The sequence below is a fragment of the Mesoplodon bidens genome, assembly GCF_964165515.1.
Source record: "Mesoplodon bidens genome assembly, chromosome: 2".
In the NCBI taxonomy this organism is placed as follows: Eukaryota; Metazoa; Chordata; class Mammalia; order Artiodactyla; family Ziphiidae; genus Mesoplodon; species Mesoplodon bidens.
Genome location: NC_138177.1, coordinates 38,923,656 through 38,948,368, shown reverse-complemented (window position 1 = coordinate 38,948,368; position 24,713 = coordinate 38,923,656). Strand labels below are relative to the sequence as shown.

General features: G+C 47.8%; 1 protein-coding gene across 3 annotated transcripts in view; it reads right to left on the bottom strand.

Annotated features, from left to right (window-relative positions):
* CACNA1E (calcium voltage-gated channel subunit alpha1 E) overlaps positions 1-23,566 on the bottom strand; it is a gene marked incomplete at its 3' end in the record, with an annotated part of 302,403 nt that extends 278,837 nt beyond the window's left edge. For all 3 annotated transcript variants that reach the window (XM_081225453.1, XM_081225454.1, XM_081225455.1), the window contains exon 1: positions 23,080-23,566. In XM_081225453.1, coding sequence (XP_081081579.1) covers positions 23,080-23,345 — 266 coding nt within the window. In that variant the 5' untranslated portion in view covers positions 23,346-23,566. The remainder of the gene's footprint in view (positions 1-23,079) is intronic.
* Positions 23,567-24,713: the final 1,147 nt, after the last annotated feature.

Sequence of the window (24,713 nt, the reverse complement as noted above, 5' to 3'; positions counted from 1 at the left end):
CAGTCTCGCTGTCTGCTCGCTAGGGGCCTCATTTTATAAACTTCCTTGGCAATCTCCCCAAATACCCCTTCACTCCTTTCTCGCTCTAAGCCCATTAATGAGGACCTGTGTCACTCCAACACTCCCTTTCCCATCTCGCAGCTTCAAGACAGTCATTAGGGAAATGATAAAAATAGGATCCCTTATTGATTTATCTCCTTTACCCAATGCTCCTTCATTCGAATGGTTGACTTGTTTCCTTAGCAACACAGCTAATTTGAGCAGCACGACTTGGCCTGCACACCTGCTATTTGTTCTTCTCCTTCCTGAAGCCCAGAAAGCTGGGGCAGGGGAGAGAGAGGACTGCCCTACCAGCTAGCAACTGGCTACCATGGTGGCACTGGCTCTGATTGTCAACAGAGCCCCGGGGGACTGGCCTGGGAGCTAAGCCCTCCCTTTGCTCACCCAGCAGAGCTTCCCCATCCACACCTCACAGGGACTGAGGTGCAGGTACAGGACTGGGAAGGACTTAGGGCCCGAGCAGCAAATCTGGGGTGTCCCCAGGGAAACATGCATCTCTATACCATCAGGAGGCTGATCTTAGACCCTTATACTCTCAGCTGCTTCCTCTCAGAGCTGTGATGCTAGAATACCAAGGGGGAGACTGAAAGAGCTCAGAGCGCTGAGGGCCCACCGGGGACAGGCAGTCAGATGGAACGCTGTGCCTTCTCTCCAAGTCCTGGCCTAATGGAGAATGTGCTTCTGTGGGGCGCAGCCTGTGGCCCCCTAGGCACTTCCTGTAAACTCCTGGGGAGTCTAGAACAGCACAGTCTGAGAGGCGGCAGACCTCAGGACCCATCACCACCCCTCACCCCAGGCCGAGAGCACACCCCCTCCGGGCAGGTCTGCCTCCTGTCCTCCTGTCCGTCCCTGCCTCCTGTTTGGGGAGGTCTAATTCTAAGAGATGGAAGAGTCTCAGAAGACAGCCTGGGCAGCGTTGTGCACATCCTTCCACTCCTCCCTCACCTGCACAGAAATGTCATTCTAACCAGTGGAATGTTGACTCAAAAACAGTCACGGGGGGCTTCCCTGGTGGCGCAGTGGTTGAGAGTCCGCCTGCCGATGCAGGGGACGTGGGTTCGTGCCCCGGTCCGGGAAGGTCCCACATGCTGGCGGAGCGGCTGGGCCCGTGAGCCGTGGCCTCTGAGCCTGCGCGTCCGGAGCCTGTGCTCCGCAACGGGAGAGGCCACGGCAGTGAGAGGCCCGCGTACCGCAAAAAAACAAACAAAAAAAAACAGTCACGGGGTGAGGAGTGCTGCCTAGTCTGTGATTCCCTCAAACACAACACCAAAGGGATATTTTAAATATGAACAATAGTGAAATCCAGCTATCCGAGACCTTCGTGCTGCCTTTTTAATATGAGAAGAATTAGAATCTTCCTCGAGACGTGGAATGCAATGGAGAAAACATACCTTGGCAATGGAGACCAGAGCCACAGCTCTCCATGCAAAGGTCACCCCAACATGATATTCAAGTCAGAGAAAACCACCGCCACCCATTCCTCCAGAACCAAAGGAGGGCAACAAAAGGATCAAAGTCTGAGATGATACATGAATACGTACACACTACTATATATAAAATAATCAACAAGGACCTACTGTATAGCACAGGAAACTCTACTCAATACTCTGTAATAACCTATAATGGCAAAGAATCTGAAAAAGAATAGACACATGTATATGTATAACCGAATTACTTTGCTGTACACCTGGAAACTAACACAACATTGTAAATCAACTATATTCCAATATAAAATAAAAATTTTTTAAAAACCCTTTGAAAACTGTAAGGTGCTAAACAAATGCACAGTCATTTTTATTCTCCTACTAAATCAATCTTTAAGCACTGCTCTGGCTCCAAGCTTTGGGGGAAGCATCTGTTAGGGGTCACAGCCTCCGGAAGCGGGCTGGTTGGCTGCAGCCATGGGCTGACATTGAAGAGACCCACCGCAATAAAGGATTTAAAAGAAAATTATGGTAATGGGCCTCTGGGAAGAAAGCAAAGACATTTGGCCCAGAACCTCCTGGGAATATGGAAAGCACATCCAAACACCAGTCCCCAGAGGAGGATTTATGAAGCTGATGGCTCTGATGCAATCTCGCCCAGTGATTAGAAGGGACATTCATCACACCCAAGGCCAGGGCTAAGAACAGGAGGGGTTGAACCGCCACAGAGGTCCGGCTCTGGCTCCTACAGACCCTGATGGAAATGCAGTGAGATCATGCTGGTGAGATCATATCCCCCCGCCTGGGCTGCAGAGAACAATACATCTGCCCTGGAGGGACCAGTAATAGCGAAGAGATGAGACTTAGGCCTAAAACCCAGACATGGCCAGAGCCACCACCATCGTTTCCACATGCAGTGTCTGCACCCCTCCCTAGAGGCTGACATTCTCACAGGAATAGCTGTCTCCTAGCCTTTCCACACACGTCATATGTACAGTTCTTCAATGCCTCACAGACTGAAAAAAAAAATTAAAACCAGCCCTGTTAGGCCTGGGGCCAGCTCTCCTTCCTGGAAGGATGCTTCACCTTTTCTCCAGATTGTGGAATGCAGTAGGAGGAAATATGAGATAAAAAGATTGAGCCAAGAGGGCTTTCTAACAGCTCTCAGCAAGTCTTTGCAGCCCTGCCCCACTGAGGCCACGTTCAGAGGTTAGCCACGGTCCAAGGGAGCTTCGGCCCAGTGGCTAATATGCTCCTGGATGGGCTCCTCCTGGACTTCTCTGAACTTGCTCCCGTGGCTGACCTAGGAGGACAGTGCGTCCAAAGAAGACTCATCCAGAAAAGGGAATAAATAGAGACACTGTATTCTGTGGGGTTCTGAGGGGCTACAGATAAATTTTTCAATTTCCTGAAAAACAATGTTAAGCATCTAAACTTATCAATGTATGAACCACTCTCATCTCTGGGGCAAGTCACACCCTCAACTGCATTCCCATCTCTTTTCTCAGTCCTTATTTTTAGGCTTCCAGGCTCTGTCCCGGGCTCGTCAACAGAGGGTGGACCACATGTTGCCACCGAAGGGCAGGAGGGCTAAACCCCTGTGCTTCCTCATGTGACAGAAGAATCAGTACACAATTCCGGCGGCAAATCTTGAAATCCATCCTGGATCTCTCCTTCCTTTCCCACACCCATGGCAGCAGAAACGCACTGTTAACAAGCAGAAAAATGGGGTGGAAGGCTCTGCATACTTCGTATTGTCCCATTTCATTATCTCATTGCTTTCCTTACTAGAATTTTTCTCGTCTTAAAAAAAAAAAAAAGCCCCAACTCGTCTTAAAAAAAAAAAAAAAAGATTGAAAAACCAAACCCCTTTTCTTTTTTTAAAACAAAACAAAACCAAAATGTATCATGTGACTTCCAGCCTTAACATTAGTTTTTTAATTTTGGTTTCCATGGTGGTGGGATGCAACCTGCCATCACCATGACAACAGCTGCCTCTGTTCAAATTCACCGTATGACAGGCAGTCCTGAACACACCTCTCTCCCTCTCTCTCTGTCAAGAAGATGGAAATGCCATTACACCTACTCCTAAAGACTTAAATCCTAATGAATGAAAAACAAAGGAAACAATGTTGAGAATACAGCAAAGAGGCAGAGACCCCCCACCCCACGGAAAGAGGCTTTCTGTTTGCCGGTACAGTCCCACTGCTCTCTTAGGGAGGTCAATGGACTCAGTTACCCAAAACAAAGATCCCTAGCATTACCCTTGCAATGTTGGCTGTGTAGCTGCATTGAACTTTTCATTGCTTTTAGACCAAAGAACTCCCGTCTGACTCCCATGTCCCTGCCCTCTATATAAGAGGACTAAAAGGAAGTTCACACTATTGCCAATTTGGTTAACCCGTGCTGAGGTCAGTTCCAGACTCAGCCGAGCCCCAATTCCAAAAGGATGGGGAGTGGCGATTCTGCGGATCTCAGACAGCACCGGCTTCCTTCTCTCTTTTGTCTCACTCACAGTCAGCTGGATAAGTCTTAACAAATTCCCTTTTTGTGTGTCTGACTGAATCCTGGACTCAAAACGCTGTCATTCGACACAGAGTTTTGGTGATCAGGAGACAAATGATTGAACGCTACAGAAAAGGGAAGAAAGAAAGGGGGAACATTAAAAGCCTCTGGAAGGAAAACAAAACAGTGGTGGGAAAATTACCTGTTTCAGAAACCAGAATCTGTGTTTTGATGACACTCTGATGAATTCAAGCCCATCAAGCATTCTGGCAGCAATGTGCATTTTAGGGAAAGAATGTGGGCTGCAATCAGCAGCCACACCCAAGACTGTAGCCTACTCCACATCCACACTCACTCCGTGTGTTCACTCTGAATGTGGAAAGAGAATGAAAAGCCTTTTGTGAAAAAGTCCACAGGTCATCTCTGGGAGAAGTTTTCGTTTTCCTCTAAAAACCCTGCAACTGGGCTTCCCTGGTGGCGCAGTGGTTGAGAGTCCGCCTGCCGATGCAGGGGACACGGGTTCGTGCCCCGGTCCGGGAAGATCCCACATGCTGCAAAGCGGCTGGGACCGTGAGCCACGGCCGCTGAGCCTGCGCGTCCGGAGCCTGTGCTCCGCAATGGGAGAGGCCACAACAGCGAGAGGCCCGCGTACCGTGAAAAAAATAAAAAATAAAAACCCCGCAACTGCACCCCAATATTCAAAGACACCTATTGAGCCTCCAAACCACATGAGAAAAACGCTGAACACACTAAGGGTACTCAGCTTGGAAAGGGAAGACTTGAGAGAGACATCACAGCTGTTTTCAAATATCTGAAGGGCTAGCTTGTCGGAGGGGGCTTTGATGTCGTCTAAGTTATTCCGAAGGGCAAGGCTGAGACCACTGGGTGCAGTGGCCACCCAAAGGCAGATCTGCGGCAATACAGAGAAGTTCCACGGTTCCACCAGTGAATGGACTATTCTGTTAAGTAGTAAACTAACTGTTGTACGAATAGATGTTTAACAACCAGCCTCTCTGAAGAGAGAAAAGCCCTGATGTGTAGCGTGTGTCAATTTCTGGAGTGTAAAGACTGTCTCCATGGCGACTGAGGCTACCAACTTGACACCAATGCACATGGAGTTGGGAAGAGATACACACAGTTGAAACCCACATGCTGGGACTAGCCAGTTCCACACACTACTTACTGTAAGTTCCATGTCTCTGGGAGACCATCGAGGATACTGAGGAAGAGATTCCTGTACTTGATAGCAGTTGAGCTGGATCAACCCTCCTATGCATAAGACTTAACAAATGGGAAGGAAGAAAAGTCAATGAGTCTTCGGTCTCTTGCTCAAGGGCCTCACGGGTCAGCACGACTCCCTCTGTCCCTTAGACTCAAGTTGCTCTCTTAGCTGGACCTGCCTTCATGAAGTCTGAAGCATCACCCGTATCACAGAAGGCTGGTACCTGTGTGGCGGGATGTGTGCCAGAAGCAGCCACGGGTGAATAGTTTGCCAGCACCATGAGACATAAGAATTAATCATCCCATGCTCTCAGGTTGAATTCCGGGAGACCCAGGGGGCTCCTGCTACATCACCGTAGCCTGTAAGAGAACTGAGAGGAACCTACCAACACACATGATTAAAAGCACAATCCAAGGAAACAAATCAGGTAAAGGCTCACCTCTTATTCTGGAAGGTGAGCGGATCTCAGCCTTTACTACACAGTAGAATCACCCGGGAAGCTTTTAAAAATTAAGGATACGGATATTCCATCTGTAGAAATCCTGATTTAATTTGTCTCAGCTACCATCTGGGCATCAGCATTGCTAGAAGGACCTAGGCTGATTTCAATGTGCAGCCAGGGAGAAGAACATTGCCTTCAGTGCTGGAGGCCATGACAGCTAATGGTGTCCTCAACTCAGCTGAGATAACAAATGAGGAAACAATCCCAGAGGCACCTCGGTAAGAACGGAAAGGTGCCTTAGAGCTCTCTTAACTGATCCAGCACACTCATTTTATAGAGGTGGATACTGAAACCAGAGCAGGAATGAGACCTTTCCAGAGCCAGGACTAGAAACATCTATGGATTCCTGAAAAGCTTAGGAACCACTTCTCACAGCCATCAAATAAAACCCCGTAGCTTCTTGGCTTAAACTGACAGTTCTAAAGACAAAAAGGTATCTCCTTACTGAGTTTACCGCCCCTTCCCTACTCGCCTGTTCTCAAGAGCGTATCTCTTAAGGTAGGCGGTGGACACTTTACCTTTGTCAGGACCCCTGGAGAGTCCAGAAAACATTCTGAGATGAGTACTCGCCTCAGCAGCCATTCTCCCACCTGCTGAGATGTGGTCTTGGTTTTACGCTGGGTAGAAGCCCACTGCCTACTGAGTACCTACCACTTCATAACATTCTCCAGCAATATTTTTGGGAAAGGAAAACGTCGACCATTGTTCTGAATCCCTGCTTCCCATTCTCATTGGATCTGTGCTGGCTGGCGTCTCGTAAATTTTCCTTCTCTTGCCTACTTTTTCTTAATTAAGTCCTTTCTTATTAATCATGATCCAGCCTCCTATGCCCCAACCCAGAGAAACACTAAAAACATATACCTGCTAACAAAAAAAAAGGAGGAACACATCCCAGGAAGAGGATGAGGGGATAGAAGGATGATGGCCGACTGGAGGAAGAGTACTGAAGAAAGCACAGAGGAAATGTGAGAAAAAGGAGCCCTGGGGCTTCCCTGGTGGCGCAGTGGTTGCGAGTCTGCCTGTCGATGCAGGGGACGCGGGTTCGTGCCCCGGTCCGGGAAGATCCCACATGCCGCAGAGCGGCTGGGCCCGTGAGCCATGGCCGCTGAGCCTGCGCGTCCGGAGCCTGTGCTCCGCAATGGGAGAGGCCACAGCAGCGAGAGGCCCGCGTACCGCAAAAAAAGAAAAAGAGAGAAAAGGAGCCCTGGACTGAGAGTCAGGAGCCCTGGGTTCCAGCCCAGGCTCTGTCACTTACTGAGACATCAGTGACAAGTCACTTAACCTCTCTGACTCTCAGCTTTCTTACAGATAAAGGAAGGTTTGATTACACTTTCTCTTAGGTCCCCGTAACTCTAACATTCTCTTAGTCTGTGGTGCTAATAAGTAACATGATGGGAAGGGAAGTGAGACAGAAAGGGGGAGCGCCCATTATTACAACTGAGAGAAGCCACTTTTGGCAAAGCTACTCATGAGTACATCCAACAATAACACCCAAAGCAGAAGTCCTGGCACACCTAGGAGTACCTTTCAAGTGTCTAAAGTCAATGGAAACACTTCTAAATTTTCAATAGCAGGAGCTCCAGGACAAGCTGGACTGGCTAGAAACACCTCTAAGAGATAGTTAATAAAAAGTCAGAATCCTCCAAATGGTGACCTGAAGATGAACCTGAGGCTGCTTTTCCATAAACCTACTGTAAGCCTTTTCTACGCTCTCTGTCGGGATAGTAAAGTCTTTTCTGCAGCCCCTCTGTCCCCACAGCCCCCGTGTCCTTAACAAGCCGCAAAGGTAGAAGCATTCAGTAAATGGTGAAAGTTCAAAACAAGTCATAAATGTTGTCTCCTCCACACTACCACTCACACTATGGGTGCCCCGGAGAAGGGAGGGCTGAGAACAGACCTTTTGAGGGCTGGAAAAAAGAAAGTGGACTCAATATGCTAATATTAAAAAGAAAAGGAGAATTGGCTCTTCCAAATCAAAAGTCCTTTGCAGAGTGATGACGTCTGACAGTGGAGCTTCTGGTGAAGACAGAAGACAAAATAGCAAAGGGCCCCATTTCCAAATGAAGCTTGCATTCCAATGACACAGGGCAAGCTGCCTCAGACCCACTTCATGACGATGGGTAAGAGATCTTTGTGCTTTTCCCATCTATCGCTCCTTTACTCCTCCATGGGTTTAGCCTCATACCCAACGGGTGCTACTGATACAGGCAAGCAGTTCACAGTGTCATCCTAAAAGATGCTCTGTTAGGGAAGAGTACTTGCTACTCTTCTGGTCTGACCTGAGGCAGTGTGGTTCAGTGGAAAGAGAGGAGCCAGTGGAGTCGTTCAGACCACATCTACCTGTGACCCTGGGCTAATCATCTGTAAGATGAGAACAATAATATCCACTTCACACAGCTCTGGGTAAAGTGATAATATGGCTCTAAAGCACACTGCAGAGTGTCTGCCACACGACAGGCATTTATTAAAGGTTAGGTTCCTCTGAACACTCCCAGGGATGTGTACTGAGGGGTGGATGACTCTCCAGGTCTGGATCATGGTCTCTACAGCATGTTGGTAAAATGATATGAAAATAATTACTTGAAAATAAAAATAAATGAAGGTAAGAGAAGAGAAAGGGATGATAAACCTTATCATTGCGCAGGGTTGTTCTGAACCCAGCCTCTTCCACAGTGCAAGTGTGGAAAGCTGTCGGACAGTTCTCATTTCCCAGAATCTATTCCCTTGCTTTGCTCCTTTGAGCCTGTCTACTGGTGTTTGTGACAGAAGTGAGCTCAGTCTTTCTGAGCCTGCACATTCAGGGGTGGGCATTTGTTTGTTACTCTCTAGTCATCATCAAGGAAAGAGGTTACCCAGAGATGTAGTACCATCCCTTATCCACAGAACTTTGGGGGAGGAGGGGCAGATGGTGATCTCAAAACTAAATAAATACATAACAATCGATGAGAAGGGATTATCACGTTGCCAAAATGCCCAGATCCTCGGAATTTACATGGGCCCATATCCCCCAGAACTGCCTCTCCTCATGTGACCACATCCACCTACCCACCCCACCTCCAGAAAAGCCCACACCCTTCAACTGCTCCTCATATCAGCAGACCAGCAGAACACATGCATCCTTGTACATCCATATGGCTCAGTTATCTCATAACTACAAACTCCCTTGCAAATACAATCCAAAGTTAGCAGAAAGAAGAGGCAGTTCCTTTCATTTTTCTTTAGGCCCACTCCCTAATTTCCTTTGAGTCCTCCACCTGGTTTCCAGAAGCCAAGTGGTACATCCTGGTTCTCCATTCACATCCACATCAGTGCCCAGTTCCCTCAAGTAAAATGCCCTCCAGTATCCTGGTCAGATGACCTTCCCTAAGCTCATAGGGCTCCAAGCCATGGAGGCTCCCCCTCTCTGCCACATGCCTCTAACCCTTTCAGAAGTTTCATCCACAGTTCATGGAATCCCATTGTGACTCCCTTCTCTGACAGAACAAAGATGGAGACTTTAAATACCCAGAAACCCAAACAGGAGGAGGAGGTAGCTAGAAGGCTGGCAACCTCTGAGAAGAAAACCTGCCCAGAGGCCAAGCTGGGGTTCTAGGAGGGACACTTCCACACACCATCAATCAGGCCATCTGAAACTTGTGGCTACCATTTCTGTACAAACAAAATCGAGTGACTTTGTCTAATTGATAGTTTTGAATATCTCATCTGCTTTTATCAAAAGTTTGCTGGAAAACTTCTGCATCATTATTGCTCCTACAGATATCTTTTTTCTGGACTAAATCCAAGTGTGTCCTCAGGGCCAATGTTGCTGTAAAACTGGCATCAGAGACCCATGAAGAAAGACAGATTTGGATGCAGATATTTTTAATGTACCTTTTAAAATGTAAACCCAATAACTTTGAGAAGAAAAACAAAAAGGGCTGGTGGACAAACCACCTAGTTGCAGTGGTTGAGAGCACGGGCTCTGATCCAGGCCTCCAGGTCTCACTTGCTGTGTAATCTTGGGCAAATGAGTTAACCTCTCTATGCTGTAATCTTCCCAGCTGTGGAATGTAGAAAACAAGCATGCATATCTCTGTAGAACTGTCATGGGGAATAAATGCAATAATCCATGGGATGCACTTAGCACAGGAATCTGGCACATAGTAAATACTCAATAAAATGTTGGGTATTTATTAACCCTATTGACATTAACACTAGTGCTAATATCTAACATGTTTACAAAGGGTTTTCATACATATTAGATGATGCTGGCCTCACAACAGTCTTGCAAGGGAGGCAAAGCAGGGCAGGTGACCTCTACCTCACAAGTGAAGACGCTGAGGCTCAGAGAGGTTACAAAACCAATGCAGGGTCACATAAACATCTGGCAGTGCTCAGGTTAGACAATCGACAAGAGTCAGGAGAAAGTAAATGGTATTGTTAGAAGGAGAAAACTTAGCTGCAGAAATTTAATGTTGATTCAACTGAAATTAACCAGATACTAACAACTAAGATGTATTCATGGCTTACTATGTGCCAGACATCATTCTCACATTTTACGTGTGTCATCTCATCTGATCATCACCAAAATCCTATAAGATACACCTGATAGGTAAAATTCCTATTTCCATTTTATGTTTGAGGATTCTAAGGCACAGCAAGGTCAAGTAACTCCCAGAGGCATGAGCAAGGAAGTGGTGGAGATGGTACCAAGATTTGAATCTAAAGGCCACATTTTTAACTATGACACTCTAATGCTTCCAAGCAGGGACTGGTAAATCCTAAACCCTAAGGTGAAGTTTTCATCAGCTGGGCACTGGACTACCTGACGTCTAATATCACTTCAACTCCTACGATCACTTCAACTTCAACTGTCCAGTAAAGAAATAAAATACTGTCTAAGTGAGTCTCTGAAAATGACACACAGTGCGGACTTTGGAGAAAGCAAGATGCTATATCCTGGCCTAACAAAGGCGTGAAATAGGCATAAAAGTGTGTATTGATTTCAGCAAAGCATGTGACAAGGATATCTCGCACAATATCCTTACAGGCAAAATAGAGGGCTAACACCTGGCTAAAGCACCGTTCAGGAAATGTGAGAAAAGCTGAACAGTCGATGAGCACTTACCAATGCACTAGTAGTAAGCAGAAGGGAGGTCCCCAGTTCTAACCATATTTCTATCAATTACTTGAATGAAAGCATAAAGCACATGCCTATCCAGTCTTCAGTTGATGTAGCCCTCAGGGTAAAGAGCATGCCCACTAAACAGCAGGGTCTAGAGACAATGTGCAATGGAAACCACCGAAGCTTTGGAGTCAGACCACCAGGGTTCAGGTTCACTGGTGATGACCTTGGGCAACCGAATGAATCTTCTTTAGCCTCAGTTTCTCCATATATAAAATGTGGATAATAATATGTATGGAGTCTGAAGTTTATGGATGCTCAGTGAATGTTAGTTCCCTGTCCCCACTTGAAAAGGATGTCTACAGGATGGACTGCTGGACCAAAAGCAAGGAGATAAAATGTACTTGAAATAAACACGGAGTCCTGAATTCACATTCAAAAATTAAATTGAATGAGAACAGTTCGAGGGAAAATTAACTCTGTCATCAATTCACAGTAAAAGATCCAAGGTTTTAAGCTGACTACAATCTCAAGTCAAGTCAGAATGCCATTTCTTCACAGAAAAAAAAACTTTAAAAAATTATTTTAGGGCTTCCCTGGTGGCGCAGTGGTTGAGAGTCCGCCTGCCGATGCAGGGGACACGGGTTCGAGCCCCGGTCTGGGAGGATCCTGCGTGCCGCGGAGCGGCTGGGCCCGTGAGCCATGGCCGCTGGGTCTGCACGTCCGGAGCCTGTGCTCTGCAACGGGAGAGGCCGCAACAGTGAGAGGCCCGCGTACCGCAAAAAAAAAAAAAAAAAATTATTTTAATTTAAATAAATGGGGACTTCCCTGGTGGCACAGTAGATAAGAGTCCGCCTGCCAATGCAGGGGACACGGGTTCGAGCCCTGGTCCGGGAAGATCCCACATGCCGCGAAGTGACTAAGCCCATGTGCCACAACTACTGAGCCTGTGCTCTAGAGCCCGCGAGCCACAACTACTGAGCCCATGTGCCACAACTACTGAAGCCCACGCGCTTAGAGCCCACACACCACAACGAAGAGTAGGCCCCGCTCACCGCAACTAGAGAAAGCCCAAGTGCAGCCACAAAGACCCAACAGAGCCGAAAATATAGTATAAATAAATAAATAGATAGATAGATAGATAAGTGTGTTAAATGCCAATGTTAGTAAGCACTGTTCTAAGTTCCGGTAATTTAAAAACTTATAATAGATAATGGTCCTTCGCTTGTAGGGACTTTAAACCAACACTAAAGCTATGTGGTAAGTGAGTGTTATAAGAAAGTAATAAACGAGGTGGCATATGGGAGCCAGAAGGAGGGAGTTGGCCTTACTCTGCTGAGAGAAATCAAGGAAGGCTTCATGGAGGAAATGACCCCTGAGTACAGTCTTAAAGCCAGGAGGTCGGGGGGGGGGGGGTGGGGGGGGAGAGAGAAAACATTCCAGGCAGAGGGAGCAGCAGGTACGCAGGCATGGAGGCCTGGGAGAGGATGGTCCCTTCAAGCGGCCCATTGGAACAGCTGGAAAGCAGGGCATCATGGCGGTTGAGACAGGTTGGTGCCATGTGCAGAGGGGATCACAAGAAGCCCTGCGCAACAAGCTAGGGAAACATTGTCCAGTTACAAAGCAAACAAAGAACAGAACCCAGACAGGAACGCAGACTTTCTGACTCTATCTAGCCTCTCTACTTTTGCTTCCCTGTACTGTAGCTACTAGCCATGTGTGGCTATTTAAATTTGAATTAATTAAAATGAAATAAAATTTAAAACTTAACACTCGGTCACGATGGCCACATATCAAGTGCTCAAGAGCCACATGTGGCTAGCAGCTACAGCATTGGACAGCACAGATAAAAACATATCCATCATCACAGAAAGTTCTAGCCAACAGCACTGCTCAGTACCATAGTACCATTAAGTGAACAAGAAGTAGATTCGGTCTGTGTTGCTTTACAGAACAGAAACAGGAAAAAAACAAACAAACGGGTGGAAACTGTAAGGAGGAATATTTCAACTTCCTACACTTTAAGTTTTCTAATAATGGAAGAGCACCCTGACACTAGAAGCCAGATGGCCATCTATCAGGGTGATGGAGAAAGAGTTCCAGTATTGACTTAATGCTCTTTGGTTAGAATGCTAATGTTTCATCATGGTAGCATGGCTGATGCACTCACACAAACAAATATCTGTAGCTCTTCCACGTGAAGTCCTGTCATACTTGTACCTAAAGGATACACTGTTGGGTTGGGAGTCCCTATTCCTGATGGCCCAGCATCCCAACATCCCAGAATGTGGGAATTTTCTAACATCGTTAGCATTTTAAAATTGTGATCCATGGACCACCCCTCCATGAAATTTAATGCAAAATTGTATGTGTATTTTTCAGGAAAGAGGGGTCCACAGCATCACTTGGATTGCAATAGGATTTGTGATCCCGATATAGAAAGCAAGAAAACACTGTACCAGAAGGACGTAACTGTCCCCATACTCCAAGAACAGTCACCTAGATGTCATCTACACAGTCGTTCGGGTCAGTCCCAACTCTAAAGTTCCATAGCCTTAAGCATCTAAAGACCATCACCCTGAAATGAACAGCATCAAACCAAACATCCTCTGATCTTGATCAAGGAGAAATGAGATGGGAGTATAAAAGAGCATGGAACAGTCCAAAGCACAAAAGTTGGGTAATTCAATCAAGTTGGAGAAGGTGTCACCTGTCAACCTCTTGCTGAGATGCCTATTGGAGACCCTCTTAGAAATCTTGGTGGTTCATTTTCAATGTAAGCCCACAGAACCAAGCACACCCAGTTAGATGCAGTGCCAGCTTGCCAGCTGGAGAACTTGCCCACTAAATCTAAAGCTTGCTGAGCTATTTAAAAAATAATGACTTTGTTCTAACCACCACCTGACATTATGACAACTGTACCAGGATCCATCTCCAGGTCCTACAGTATTACTCGAGTTGAAAGGACTCATTTCTAGAACAATGCAGAAATTTCTCTATTATCCGGTATAGCTGGAGAAGAAGATTTTGGTTAATTTAACAAAAAAGTGATAAAGAGCTACTTTATATAATCAATATGGATTATGCTTTGCAGCAGCTCTGAATACAATAAGGTACACACACCATTCAAACCATGTTGACATAATGTAACGAATGCTTCATTGGCCATCATATTCAGAAAGCACTACAGCATTTTGTGGTACCTAGGGGCCATCAGTATAAATGTCAATTGTCATTAAACCATAGATCTCTGGGTGCCAATTAATAAACAGTTTTGTACAACCAAATGCCCGATAACAACAGACACCATGTACTTTCTGCACAGCCTGTGCTGGATATTATAGAAACGAGAGCAACCCTTAGCAAGGTTCTAAAGTAGGTGAAGCTACTTTCCAACCTCCAAATTCCCATGTAATGACCTTTCAATCCCCTGCCAGCCATCCAGTGCCCTCACCACCTCCTAGCATTCTCCTCTTCCCCTACTAAGCCTATGCCTGGTCCTACAGGTCCCAGTCAGTGCAACACTAGACACATAACAGGCACTTCACCGATGCTTGTGGTTTTAATCAACAGCAACTGATTAATTCGATCATTTAACAACAGTTTACTGAATGCTCACCAAGTGCCAGCATTGTGCTAGGTGCTGGAATTAAATGGGCATGTCCTTTGCCTATTCTCAGAACAGCCTGCTCTCAACTATAAGCCCAGAAAGAATAAGAACTAACTCTAAGTTGATAATGTCATATACTAGCTTACCTTGTCTCTGCTCCCAAGATCATCTGTATTTTGGTAAAGAAAGTCTCAAGGACTCACTACCTGAACCCAAAAAACCCCTGTTAACAGCAAGGCTCCAGGCTGTTACATGAGAGAGAGAGAGATTTAGAATGGGCGCTTTGTAAGACTGGTCTTCTCTAAAGGCACTGCCAGGCATAGCAGTGGTTCTCAAAGTACGGTTCCAGGGCCAGCAGCATCAGTGTCCCCTGAGAACTTGTGACAAATGCAAATTCTCAGGCTCTACTTCAGACCAATGAAGTCAGAAACTCCAGGACTGACGTCCAGTAATCTGTATTTTAACAAGCCCTTCAGGAGATTCTGAGACACAATGAAGCTTGAAGACTAACGGTAGAGATGAAACAGACAGAGTCCATATGCATGACTTCAACACAAAGAAGCTACATGAGGAATTAGCCTTGATGCTGACAGCAATCACCTGCTGGCAAGGAACATCCCTGACAGAGCAGTAGCAAAACAGTTCCCAATAGCACACAGCTGGAAATTGCCAGGACGTCAGTGAGTGAGTGCTGAAAATCCATTTCATGCTTTTTGACTCCGACCAGCCCCATGACCAAGAGGTGTGGAAATTGAGAAAGAGGTACAGAAAGTTTGCAACACTTCAAACCTCCAACTGAGCTGAAGGCTGGGAAAGACTTGAGAGCATGAACTTCCTCCTCACGCTGGTGTGCAGAGGCTCTCCTCTGGGTCCCTGAGGCCACTCCCAGCGCCCTGTATCTTGGCTACGGAAATGATACCAGACTCTGATTACTGGCAAACCTCAGTTCCTGACACTGACCAGAGCACTTCTCCCCTCTAACCCGTTACCCACTGTTTGGCCACATCCTTTTCATCTCCCCTAAAGGGGAAGAGGAAAAAAAAAAGACACCCCACTCCACCGCCACCTTCTGGCTTTAATGACACAAGCCTTTAGAAAGCCAGTGCATACATCTGAAACAGGCTTTCCAAATTCTCCAGAGATGAGGCGAAACAGATGCAGGAAAAATGCAGCCCCCCACCCCCAAAAAAAAAGCCTCAAAATTATGCAGAGTTGCAACAGAGATTCAAATCAGCCACCTACAGGCACAAAGGCCACACAGGAGGGGCCCTCCCTGAAGCCGCTCACTTGGCTGGACCACAGGAGCCTAGAGCTGGAGCCTAGCCTGGAGTTACATCCCCAAGCCCCGCCCACCTGCCTCTGGGATGAACTACTTTACAAATGGATTCATTGCAGGCCTTAAAACAAAACAAAACAAAATTCAAAAAGGCTGAGAGTGGAACTGTTCAGTCCTACAAACTTGGAACTCAAAATACAATAACTGATTCACTTTGTTATAAAGCAGAAACTAACACACCATTGTAAAGCAATTATACTCCAAGAAAGCTGTAAAAAAGAAAAATAAGAAAAGAAACCCCTAAGGGATAACCCACTGCATTGCCAGGGACAGGGTGGGGTATGGATTAGATAACAGACACTTTTTAAAGTCATTCAGTGCTGTTCTCCTTAATCTGGCCCATTTCTGCCTCAAGGATATACCTTCTAGCTGCTCCTTGCTTTCCAGAGATGGGGACATAGGGGCTCATAAATAGGGTTAAGAGTTTATAGCCAAAGACTGGCCAAAGATGTGGGGAATGTAAAACTCAGTAAACATTCTTGGGGTGCTCAGTGACCAAAAATACACCATAGACAGCACCCCGAAGTAGGCTTAACGCATAAGAGAGCGCTCGGTCGGAGGAACCTAAAAACTCTGTGCTGTACTTTCCGTCCTTAATTAAGGGCAATGCTGGCAACAGGGCTGGTGAACCTCCACCAGCCCTCTCTGCGTAGGTTTAGAATGTTTGGGAAGAGAAGTGTTGATAGAGGTCCCTGGCATTTTTATCCCTCTTTGAAAGGACTGCTTTAGAAGTCACATGGTGATGGGGGGCGTGATACACTAATTTAAGTGTCTGCTCCCCACTCCCCACTCCAATCCTATGTGAATTCACACTGGAATTTGAAATGAAGCAGTTACAGAAGCCTGCTTCTTAGCTCAGTGGCTCAGCATTTATCAGCATGAAGACCTAGGAGGATGAAAGGATTCAGAGTGACAAGTGCTTGGGGACATAAATATCTTCTAGTTAACCATGTTCTCTGAATACAGGAGGGGAATGGCTGCAAAGTGATAGGGCACCCAAATGTAACAGGACTGGGTAGGAGGCAATCATTACAAAAGCAGCAAGAAAGAAACGATTTAAAAAGATTCTTCCCGGGCTTCCCTGGTGGCGCAGTGGTTGAGAGTCCGCCTGCCGGTGCAGGGGACACGGGTTCGTGCCCTGGTCCAGGGGGATCCCACATGCCGCGGAGCGGCTGGGCCCGTGAGCCATGGCCGCTAAGCCTACGCGTCCGGAGCCTGTGCTCCGCAGTGGGAGAGGCCACGGCAGTGAGAGGTCCGCGTACCGCAAAAAAAAAAAAAAAAAGATTCTTCCCCCAGCTACCTTTCTCATGTGTCCCAATCCCACTGCAAAAATATAGAGGACTTAGAGAAAAAAGTTGATTTGTGAAGTTGGCCCTCTGCAAGAGATCTTGCTCATAACCAAGAAGAAGATGAATAACCTTCCTTTTCCAAAAAGCCTAGGAAAAACCCACACATATAATGAATTATTCACAAAGGCTGAACCTAAAAATGAGAGGGAGAAATATAGAAAGATGAAAAGGGCGGAGGACTGGGCAGAAAGAGAAAGTGAAGAAAAGGACCTGGTCTCTCGTGAATAAAAGGGTATTAATTACAGTCACGTATAGGTTCCCCCTTTTAACATCTTAGTGGTCAGTGATAAACAAAATTAGATCAGCACAGTTGCCTCTGATGGGTTGGACCACATGCTGGCCTTGGGGAGCTGCAGCCTCCCAGGCAGCCCTGCAGATGACAAGAGGGAGGCTACTGATGACATGATAGAACCCAGAGAGCCAGAGTCTGCAAGAGTTCTGAGAGTTTTGCACATCTTGACTGCCTTTTATTTCAACTAAGAATATGAAAATGGAAAGCAACCAGATGTTCCTATAAAGGGGGGGAAATGCAGCAGAGTTTGAGGGGGGAAAAAAACACCTACATTTTGTACAGCAGCAGCTAAAGAGAGATAAGCAATTCTGGATTGAGCTACTAATCCCACAGTCTGGATCTTTCAAAAGAAGATAAAAAGAAGGCCTGGTCTGTGACCGCCTAGAGGGGTGGGATAGGGAGGGTGGGAGGGAGGGAGACGCAAGAGGGAGGAGATATGGGAACATGTGTATATGTATAAGTGATTCACTTTGTTATAAAGCAGAAACTAACACACCATTGTAAGGCACTTATACTCCAATGAAGATGTTAAAAAAAAAAAAAGAAAGAAGGCCTGTTCTCGTTATTTTCTTCCTCCTCCTCCTGTAATTCATAGTGTGCCCTGCACCTAGCGCAGGAAAAGCAAGTGGAGCGAAGTGGGGGACATAGTGACATGCAAACCAACAGACAAAGCTATCACATCCCAGATATTTGTGTCTCCATCCTCCAGTCATTTCATTTCTGTCAGACTCCTTCACTCCAACTCGCATTCCAGGCTGCATCCCAATTACAACTGGTCCCCACGACAAGTCCTAGCCTGGTATCTGGAGGAAACATTTCTCACGCCTTATTTCAAGGGCAAAGCCGCTAGGCAACATGGAGATGGTCCTGGGAGACTCAGAAAATGAAGACCTTTATCCCGCAGCATCAGTGTCAGTTACAGTCGCTATCTGTTTCACCGCCTCTGTGCCCAGGTACACAGAAGATGTGAAGACTTTCTGCATTACCTGATCACAGGATAGAATCACAGACTTCATTCTTGTTAGCTGCCACCCTCTGTCCTAATCAAGGTGCTCTGACTCATGAGCCATGAGAGCTACATCAAACCTGAAATTCTTGCCAGGATTACAGTCTACTATCTTTCACGATGCAATATACTTATAGGCAACAAAACAGGAGAAAAGTATAGGCCATAATGGGAGATTGGGGAACTAAAGCTCTCAGTAATCTTCAGCAAAATCCTCCAAAAATAATGGATAATTGACAATGGGGAATTCTCCACAATAAAGCACATAACCTCTGACTCAAAGCCAGAGTCCTTTGGGGCTGTAAAGAAATTCTCTGAAACAAGAAATCACGAATGAATATCCACAGGTTCATTATAACGAGCTTCATCAGCTCAGTGGCTACAAACACATTTGATCTTCCTACTTTAAACCATGTTCATTTCCACATGAAACATGTGCTCCCCTGCTGAGATAACCCACACCATCAGTGGGGGAGAAATCCCCCACTGCCCATCAATAGCACAAAGTCAGACATGCCATTTCTTCCCTTCATCCTCTAACCTGGAAAACTGCAAACGTGTGGGGAACATCTCACAAACCATGAGGGAGACCCTGTAGATCCACAGGGCAACTGGGCCTGGGCACAGAAGGGTTAGAGCCAGTAAGCTTATGACACAGTGAACGCGGGGTGACATGCACAGCAGCCAATTCCCTGAGAAAAAGAGAACCCTTTCGTTAGATCTATTAGATGAGGGAAAAAGAAAAAGAGGAATCATATAAAATGTAATACCACATTTTAAATCAGATTAGCATTTTCAAAAAGGTTATGGCATCCACTGCAGAAGAGAGTGCCATAAGAAAATAAAATTATCTCCCTGTGCAGATGTAGCTTCCAAGAAAAATGAAACACATTCAGAGTGGGCTGTTGACTTGCCACCATTTTTCTTGCCAAATCTAGGTTATCCTATGCATTTCTTCCCATAAGAATGAGACCTTCCCTGTTAATAACTGGATGAGGTATCACCACCCCCAGCCAAGTCAGAGAGTGGCAAGTATAAATTAAATCATTCCTTCTATTTAACGGATCTTTTCAGCCTAATCTGATTAAAGACCAGTATTATGTGGTGTTCAGAGACCCCTAACACAGCACACAGAAGTACATATTATCCCCCTAGTTCTACAGTGACTTTTTGCAGCCAATAAAAGACGTAGACATCTCAAAAAGTGTACTACATGAATAATCAAAATCCTCAAGCATGTTGCATATGAACAGGACAGTTCAAAACAGGTCCTGACATGTGTCCTGAACCTTCCTTTCTGTGAAAATCTGGCCCTTACGTAGAGCACAGAAGTGCTTGCCAGACGTGAACGGGCATACTAATCACCTGAGGATCTTATTAAAATGCAGATTCTGATTTAGTAAATCTGAAGTGTGGCTCAGGATTCTGAATTTTTTTTAATTGAAGTATAATTGATTTACAATATTATATTAGTTTCAGGTGCACAACATAGTGATTCGATATTTTTATAGATTACATGCCATACAAAGTTATTATAAAACATAGACTATAGTCCCGGTGCTGAACATTACATCCCTGTGAATTATTTATACTATAACTGCTGGTTTGTACCTCTTAAGCCCCTTCACCTATTTTGCCCCTCCCCCTGCCCCTCTCCCTTGTGGAAACCACTGGTTTCTTCTCTGTATCTGGGATTCTGAATTTTTAACAAGCCTCCAGGTGATGCTGGTCTTTGCTGTCTGTGGGAGACAAAAGCCTAGAAGACTTCGTTCACCTAGAACTAAGATCCCTCCCTTCTGGTATGCTGCAATTTCTGAAGGACTCTATTAATAATAATAGCTAGTGTTTACAGGAAATTAGGCGGTGTTCTAGGAAGCTGACATATATTAATTCATTTAATTCTCCCAGTAACTCATTATTACCATCCTTATTTTACAGATAAGGAAGCTGAGTCACAGAGAAATGAAGTAACTTTTCAAGGTCACAGAGCTGGTGAAGGAACTGAGATTTGAACCCAGACAGCTTAGCTCCCAAGCTTTACTGGTAACCAGTGCTCACACTGACTCCCAGTAAGAAAAAGGAATATAATTCCAGAAAGGAATTAGAAAGGAAGAGGGGTGAGACTAGGAACTTATATGCGGTATTAGAGCAGACGGAGAACCCACAGAAGCGCGATGTGTCCACATGGTCACCACCACAGGGAATATATATTAGTCAATTACATTGTACAGCCAGGAATAAAGAGCAAACATGGTGTATTTTAAATCTGCGAACAGGGCTCCACTACACACCTTAGCAGATGCTCTCCAAACACTAACAGCCTACATGCTGTAGAAGCACTGCGAAACTTCCAACTATGGGGATGGAAGAGACCACTGGGACGGGGCTCAAGGCCAAGGCACTGAGGAGGATGCCGAAATCAACTCCCTAGTCTCTCCTTTGAGTCTCTCTGGTGCATTCTGGCCGAAGACAAGGAAAGAGCGCGGTGAAACCCACAGTCGCACCTTGCGCCGCTCGCAACACCTGCTAGAAAGGCGGCGTTTTTGCAGCGGAAGAGAAAACGTGAACAGCGGCGAACGCGTGGGGTAGGAAACGTACTTAATTTCCTCGCCCGGGAGCCTGGGCCCGGCCGGAAGTGCCCGAGGTGCTGAAGCCCGGGGACGGTGGCGCCCAAGCCGCGGGGCAGTTTCGGTGGCGCTGTCCGAGGTACCAACGCTGGCTGCGGGCACGCTCTGCCACCCGCGCGGTGGCTGGGCGGCTTTGTCTACCGCCGGGAAACGGGAGGGCGCCTGTCTAGGTAAACAGGCCCCTAAGAGAGGCAGCACCTGGTGGGTGGGAAATTTTAGAGAACTGTAGAAGATGGGCGGGCGGGGAAGGGGGTGCCGCTGAAGAAATCTGTAGGGACCTGACTAGAGCAGTGTTCGGAGCCGCAGCACGAAAAACACAATGAGAGCTGTCGCTTTGTGCAGCGCACCGGCGGGCGGGACTGCAGGGACCGGACCCTTCCCCCTCCCCAGTCCCCCACACCCTAGGCAGGTTTCACTCTGATACTGTTTGGCCCCAGGGTCACTCTGTGCGGGTAGGAGGCGGGGGGGAGTGCAGGGAGAAGGAGAGAAGAAGCCCAGCCAGCGGGGGCTGTGGGAGGATTCGAGCAGCAGCAGGAAGAATATCTGCCTAGAGATGCTCCTCCGTTTCTAATGAGGGGTACTGCCTAGAAGCACCACGAGCCAGCCAATCGCCATGCTGCTGAGGCAGGGAACTAGGGAGGAAAGAGGGGAAGGCCAGAGACTAGGGTGGGGGTAGCAGGGAGATGCCCAGGCCCCGAGGGGAGTGAGCCACGAGCCTCGCTGCTACTAGAGACCCAGCGTGGCTCCAGCTGTCTCCCTGCTGCACACCTGGAGGGTGGGGGTGGGGAGGAGGGAGGATCGGGAAGAAGAGGAGTGGCCTCTTTTGCAGGTGCATCCCTCCCAAGAAATCTCTCTCCACAGGCATCAAAGTCCCATGTCTCCAAGCCTGCCCCCATATATAACACCATCCCACGGGCCTGCTCCCTACTCATCCCCCTCACCATCCAGCAGCCCCCAATTCGTAGAGACCTTGCCAGACGCCCATATTCTTAGTGAAGAACGAGGCAGTGAGATGCCTAATCAGCAGCCCACATTTGGTGCGCTTCATTAAACCTGCAAAGAACCTCCCTCTGTGCCCATTCACCCTGACACCGTTACCATCAGAGATTCCCCCCACCAGCTCTTTGTGGAAAGCAGTTCCTCTGGAACTAGGGACAGACAGACTGCTTGCACACCTCTGGGCTCAGCTGATGCAGCACCCCGCTGATGAATTCAGGCCCAGCAGATCTGCCCGGATCCTGGGCACTATCGAATCACTCAGCTGGTGAAGCAGTAAGAGGCAGGAGTACCCAACCCAGGACTAAGGAAGGGATGGGCCCTGATGAGCTGCTCTTTCATGGCTGAGAAGAGAGCCCGAACTCTGCGTTGTTTGGGCCGTGTCATTAGAGATTGCCTCCCCTGACATGCTCATTCGCTCCATTTCCAGTGGAACTTAAACTCGGTCCCCAGCAGAGTTAGCTGGGTCCCAAGCCAAACGCCTGCGTTATTTATCCATTTGCCAACTTGTCTACAGGGTTTTGGCTCAAAGCTCTTGAAGCTTCTGAACTGATAAATGCCCTCATGGAGTCTTGACTTTCCTACAAGCAGATAGTGTAGGTGTCTTCCCGGCTGGTGGGGATGGGGGCAAAGGGGATGGCTTAAAGGGAGGGAAAGGGGGGGCTGAGTATGAAAGAAAACCCAGAGATTAGGGGCAACCCGTTCTATGCAGCTTGTGAAGGGACTAGGGGGCTGAGAATCGAATAAAGCCCAGCCGCGAAAGGGGCAGACATCACAACACCAAGCACCCAGGGATGCTGGAGACTTCCACGCAGGAAATACCAAAAACCAACAAAAGTCTTACCTTGCAAAACACTAGTGCCCACATCGGTTTCTACAGCACCAAGCTTGCCTCTTAGGTGCACCAAAGTACAGAGTGCACTTCAGCAAAGAGGCAAATCGGCACCAGGAAAGGAATGGGGGTGCAAATTCCATGCTAGGTTTCCCCCCTTACCCGAAGAAATGCAAAGGGGGAGAGGGGAGTGATGGTGGGCAAGAAAGGATATGGCCAATCGATGAGCTTCTTGGCGTATTTCCTGACAATGTTATCTTCTCCGAAGATGAACAGGGATCTGTTGACGGTGAAACAGTTCTGCCGGACGGGAATAGGGTTGTACAAAGCCATAGTCCGCGCCCTCTGCGCTTTCGACTGCTTGTAGGCGGCCGCCGGCCCGGAGGCCGGCACGGGGGTTCCTTGCCGGTTCCTGCTCTGGTCCGAATCTCCATCTCCCGACCCCGGCCTGCCGACCACCGCCTCCCCGAAGCGAGCCATCCTGAAGTTTAAACAGACAGAATACACACAAAGGTGATCGTGGCCGAACACCCGCACACAGCAACAAGCAGAAAGACACACGGAGTCTCAGAGCTGCATCCAGACGGACACGGGGACCACCGCCTCCGGGGAGCCTCGCGAGCTCTTCGGAAAGGCGGCAGCAGCAACCCCGCCGCTCTGAACTGTTGAATCTAAATACAACCTCTGCGAAGCTCCATTCCTCAAGGAGGAAAAAAAGGGGGGAAGAGCTTGGGTGTGCTCAGTTTCTGGAGGCAATTTTTTTTTTTTTCAAAATGCCAGTGTGTGGTGGCGTTCAGGGACTGGAGAGGAGACGGGTGGAGTAGGCTGCTCTTCAAACATAGCTCCTCTTCTGGCAGACGCACCACCTAGTTCTGGGAGAGAGGCAGGCACCGGCCCGCTAGGTAACAGTTTGGTAATTTATTGGTGGGGGGAGGGGGAAAATGAAAACAAAAGAACTTTTCAAAAAAAAAAAAAAAAGACAAGGACGAGGTTATGGTGACATGCTTTATAACGCCAGCCCCCGCAAGTCCATCTGAGAAACCCCACAGCCAAGACTTGGGTCTTTAAATCTGCCAGCACAGACGAATCCAAAGGTTGAGAGAGAGAAAGGCAGAGAGCGGGGGAGAGCGGTATCGAGGTTGCTGCGTAAACCGCAACGCCCAAAATATCAAAATAAGAAGTCGATCCAACCGGAGAGGGACAAATGACTTCAAAGCTCCTGCGCTTGGGAGAGAAGTTGAGCAGCATCCAGAGAGCCGAGAAGCCCGAGTGCCAGCATCCGCCCGGAGCGCTCGCCGCCGCCGCCGCCGCCGCTGCCGCCGCCGCCGCCTCCCCGGATCAGCATGCAACAGCGATCCGCGGCTGCGCCGGGGAGAGGGCGGGAGAGCGGGAGCGAGCGAGCGGGCGGGCGGGCGAGCGAGCACTTGGGCGAGGGAGGAACAGGTTGCAGCCGAGCCCAGCGGTAGCCTGGCACGGGAGTTGTCCAAGGACCGAACTTGCTCACTACCGACTCAGTCTTCCTCTTCCACCCTGGCAGCCCCACTCCGAGGAGCAGAGGAGAAGAAACGCGAGGCCAGGAAGGGGAGAGCGAGCGGAGCGCAGAGGCGCAGCCAGGCGCGCACTGAAGAGCCAGGAGAAGCGGGGGCGGGGCTGGCGAGCTAGGGCGGGGCGGGGATGGAGCCGGAAGGACCCGGCCAACAGCTGCAGGAGGTTCCTGGGACCCGAGGCTGGCTTGGGCTACTGATCGATGTAGCCAGAGGGTAGCGGGCCCCCTCTGCAAAGACCCAGGCAAGAATCGCCTTTCCCCAAGTACTGCAGAGAGGAAATAGGCTGGCGCAGCTGGCGGCG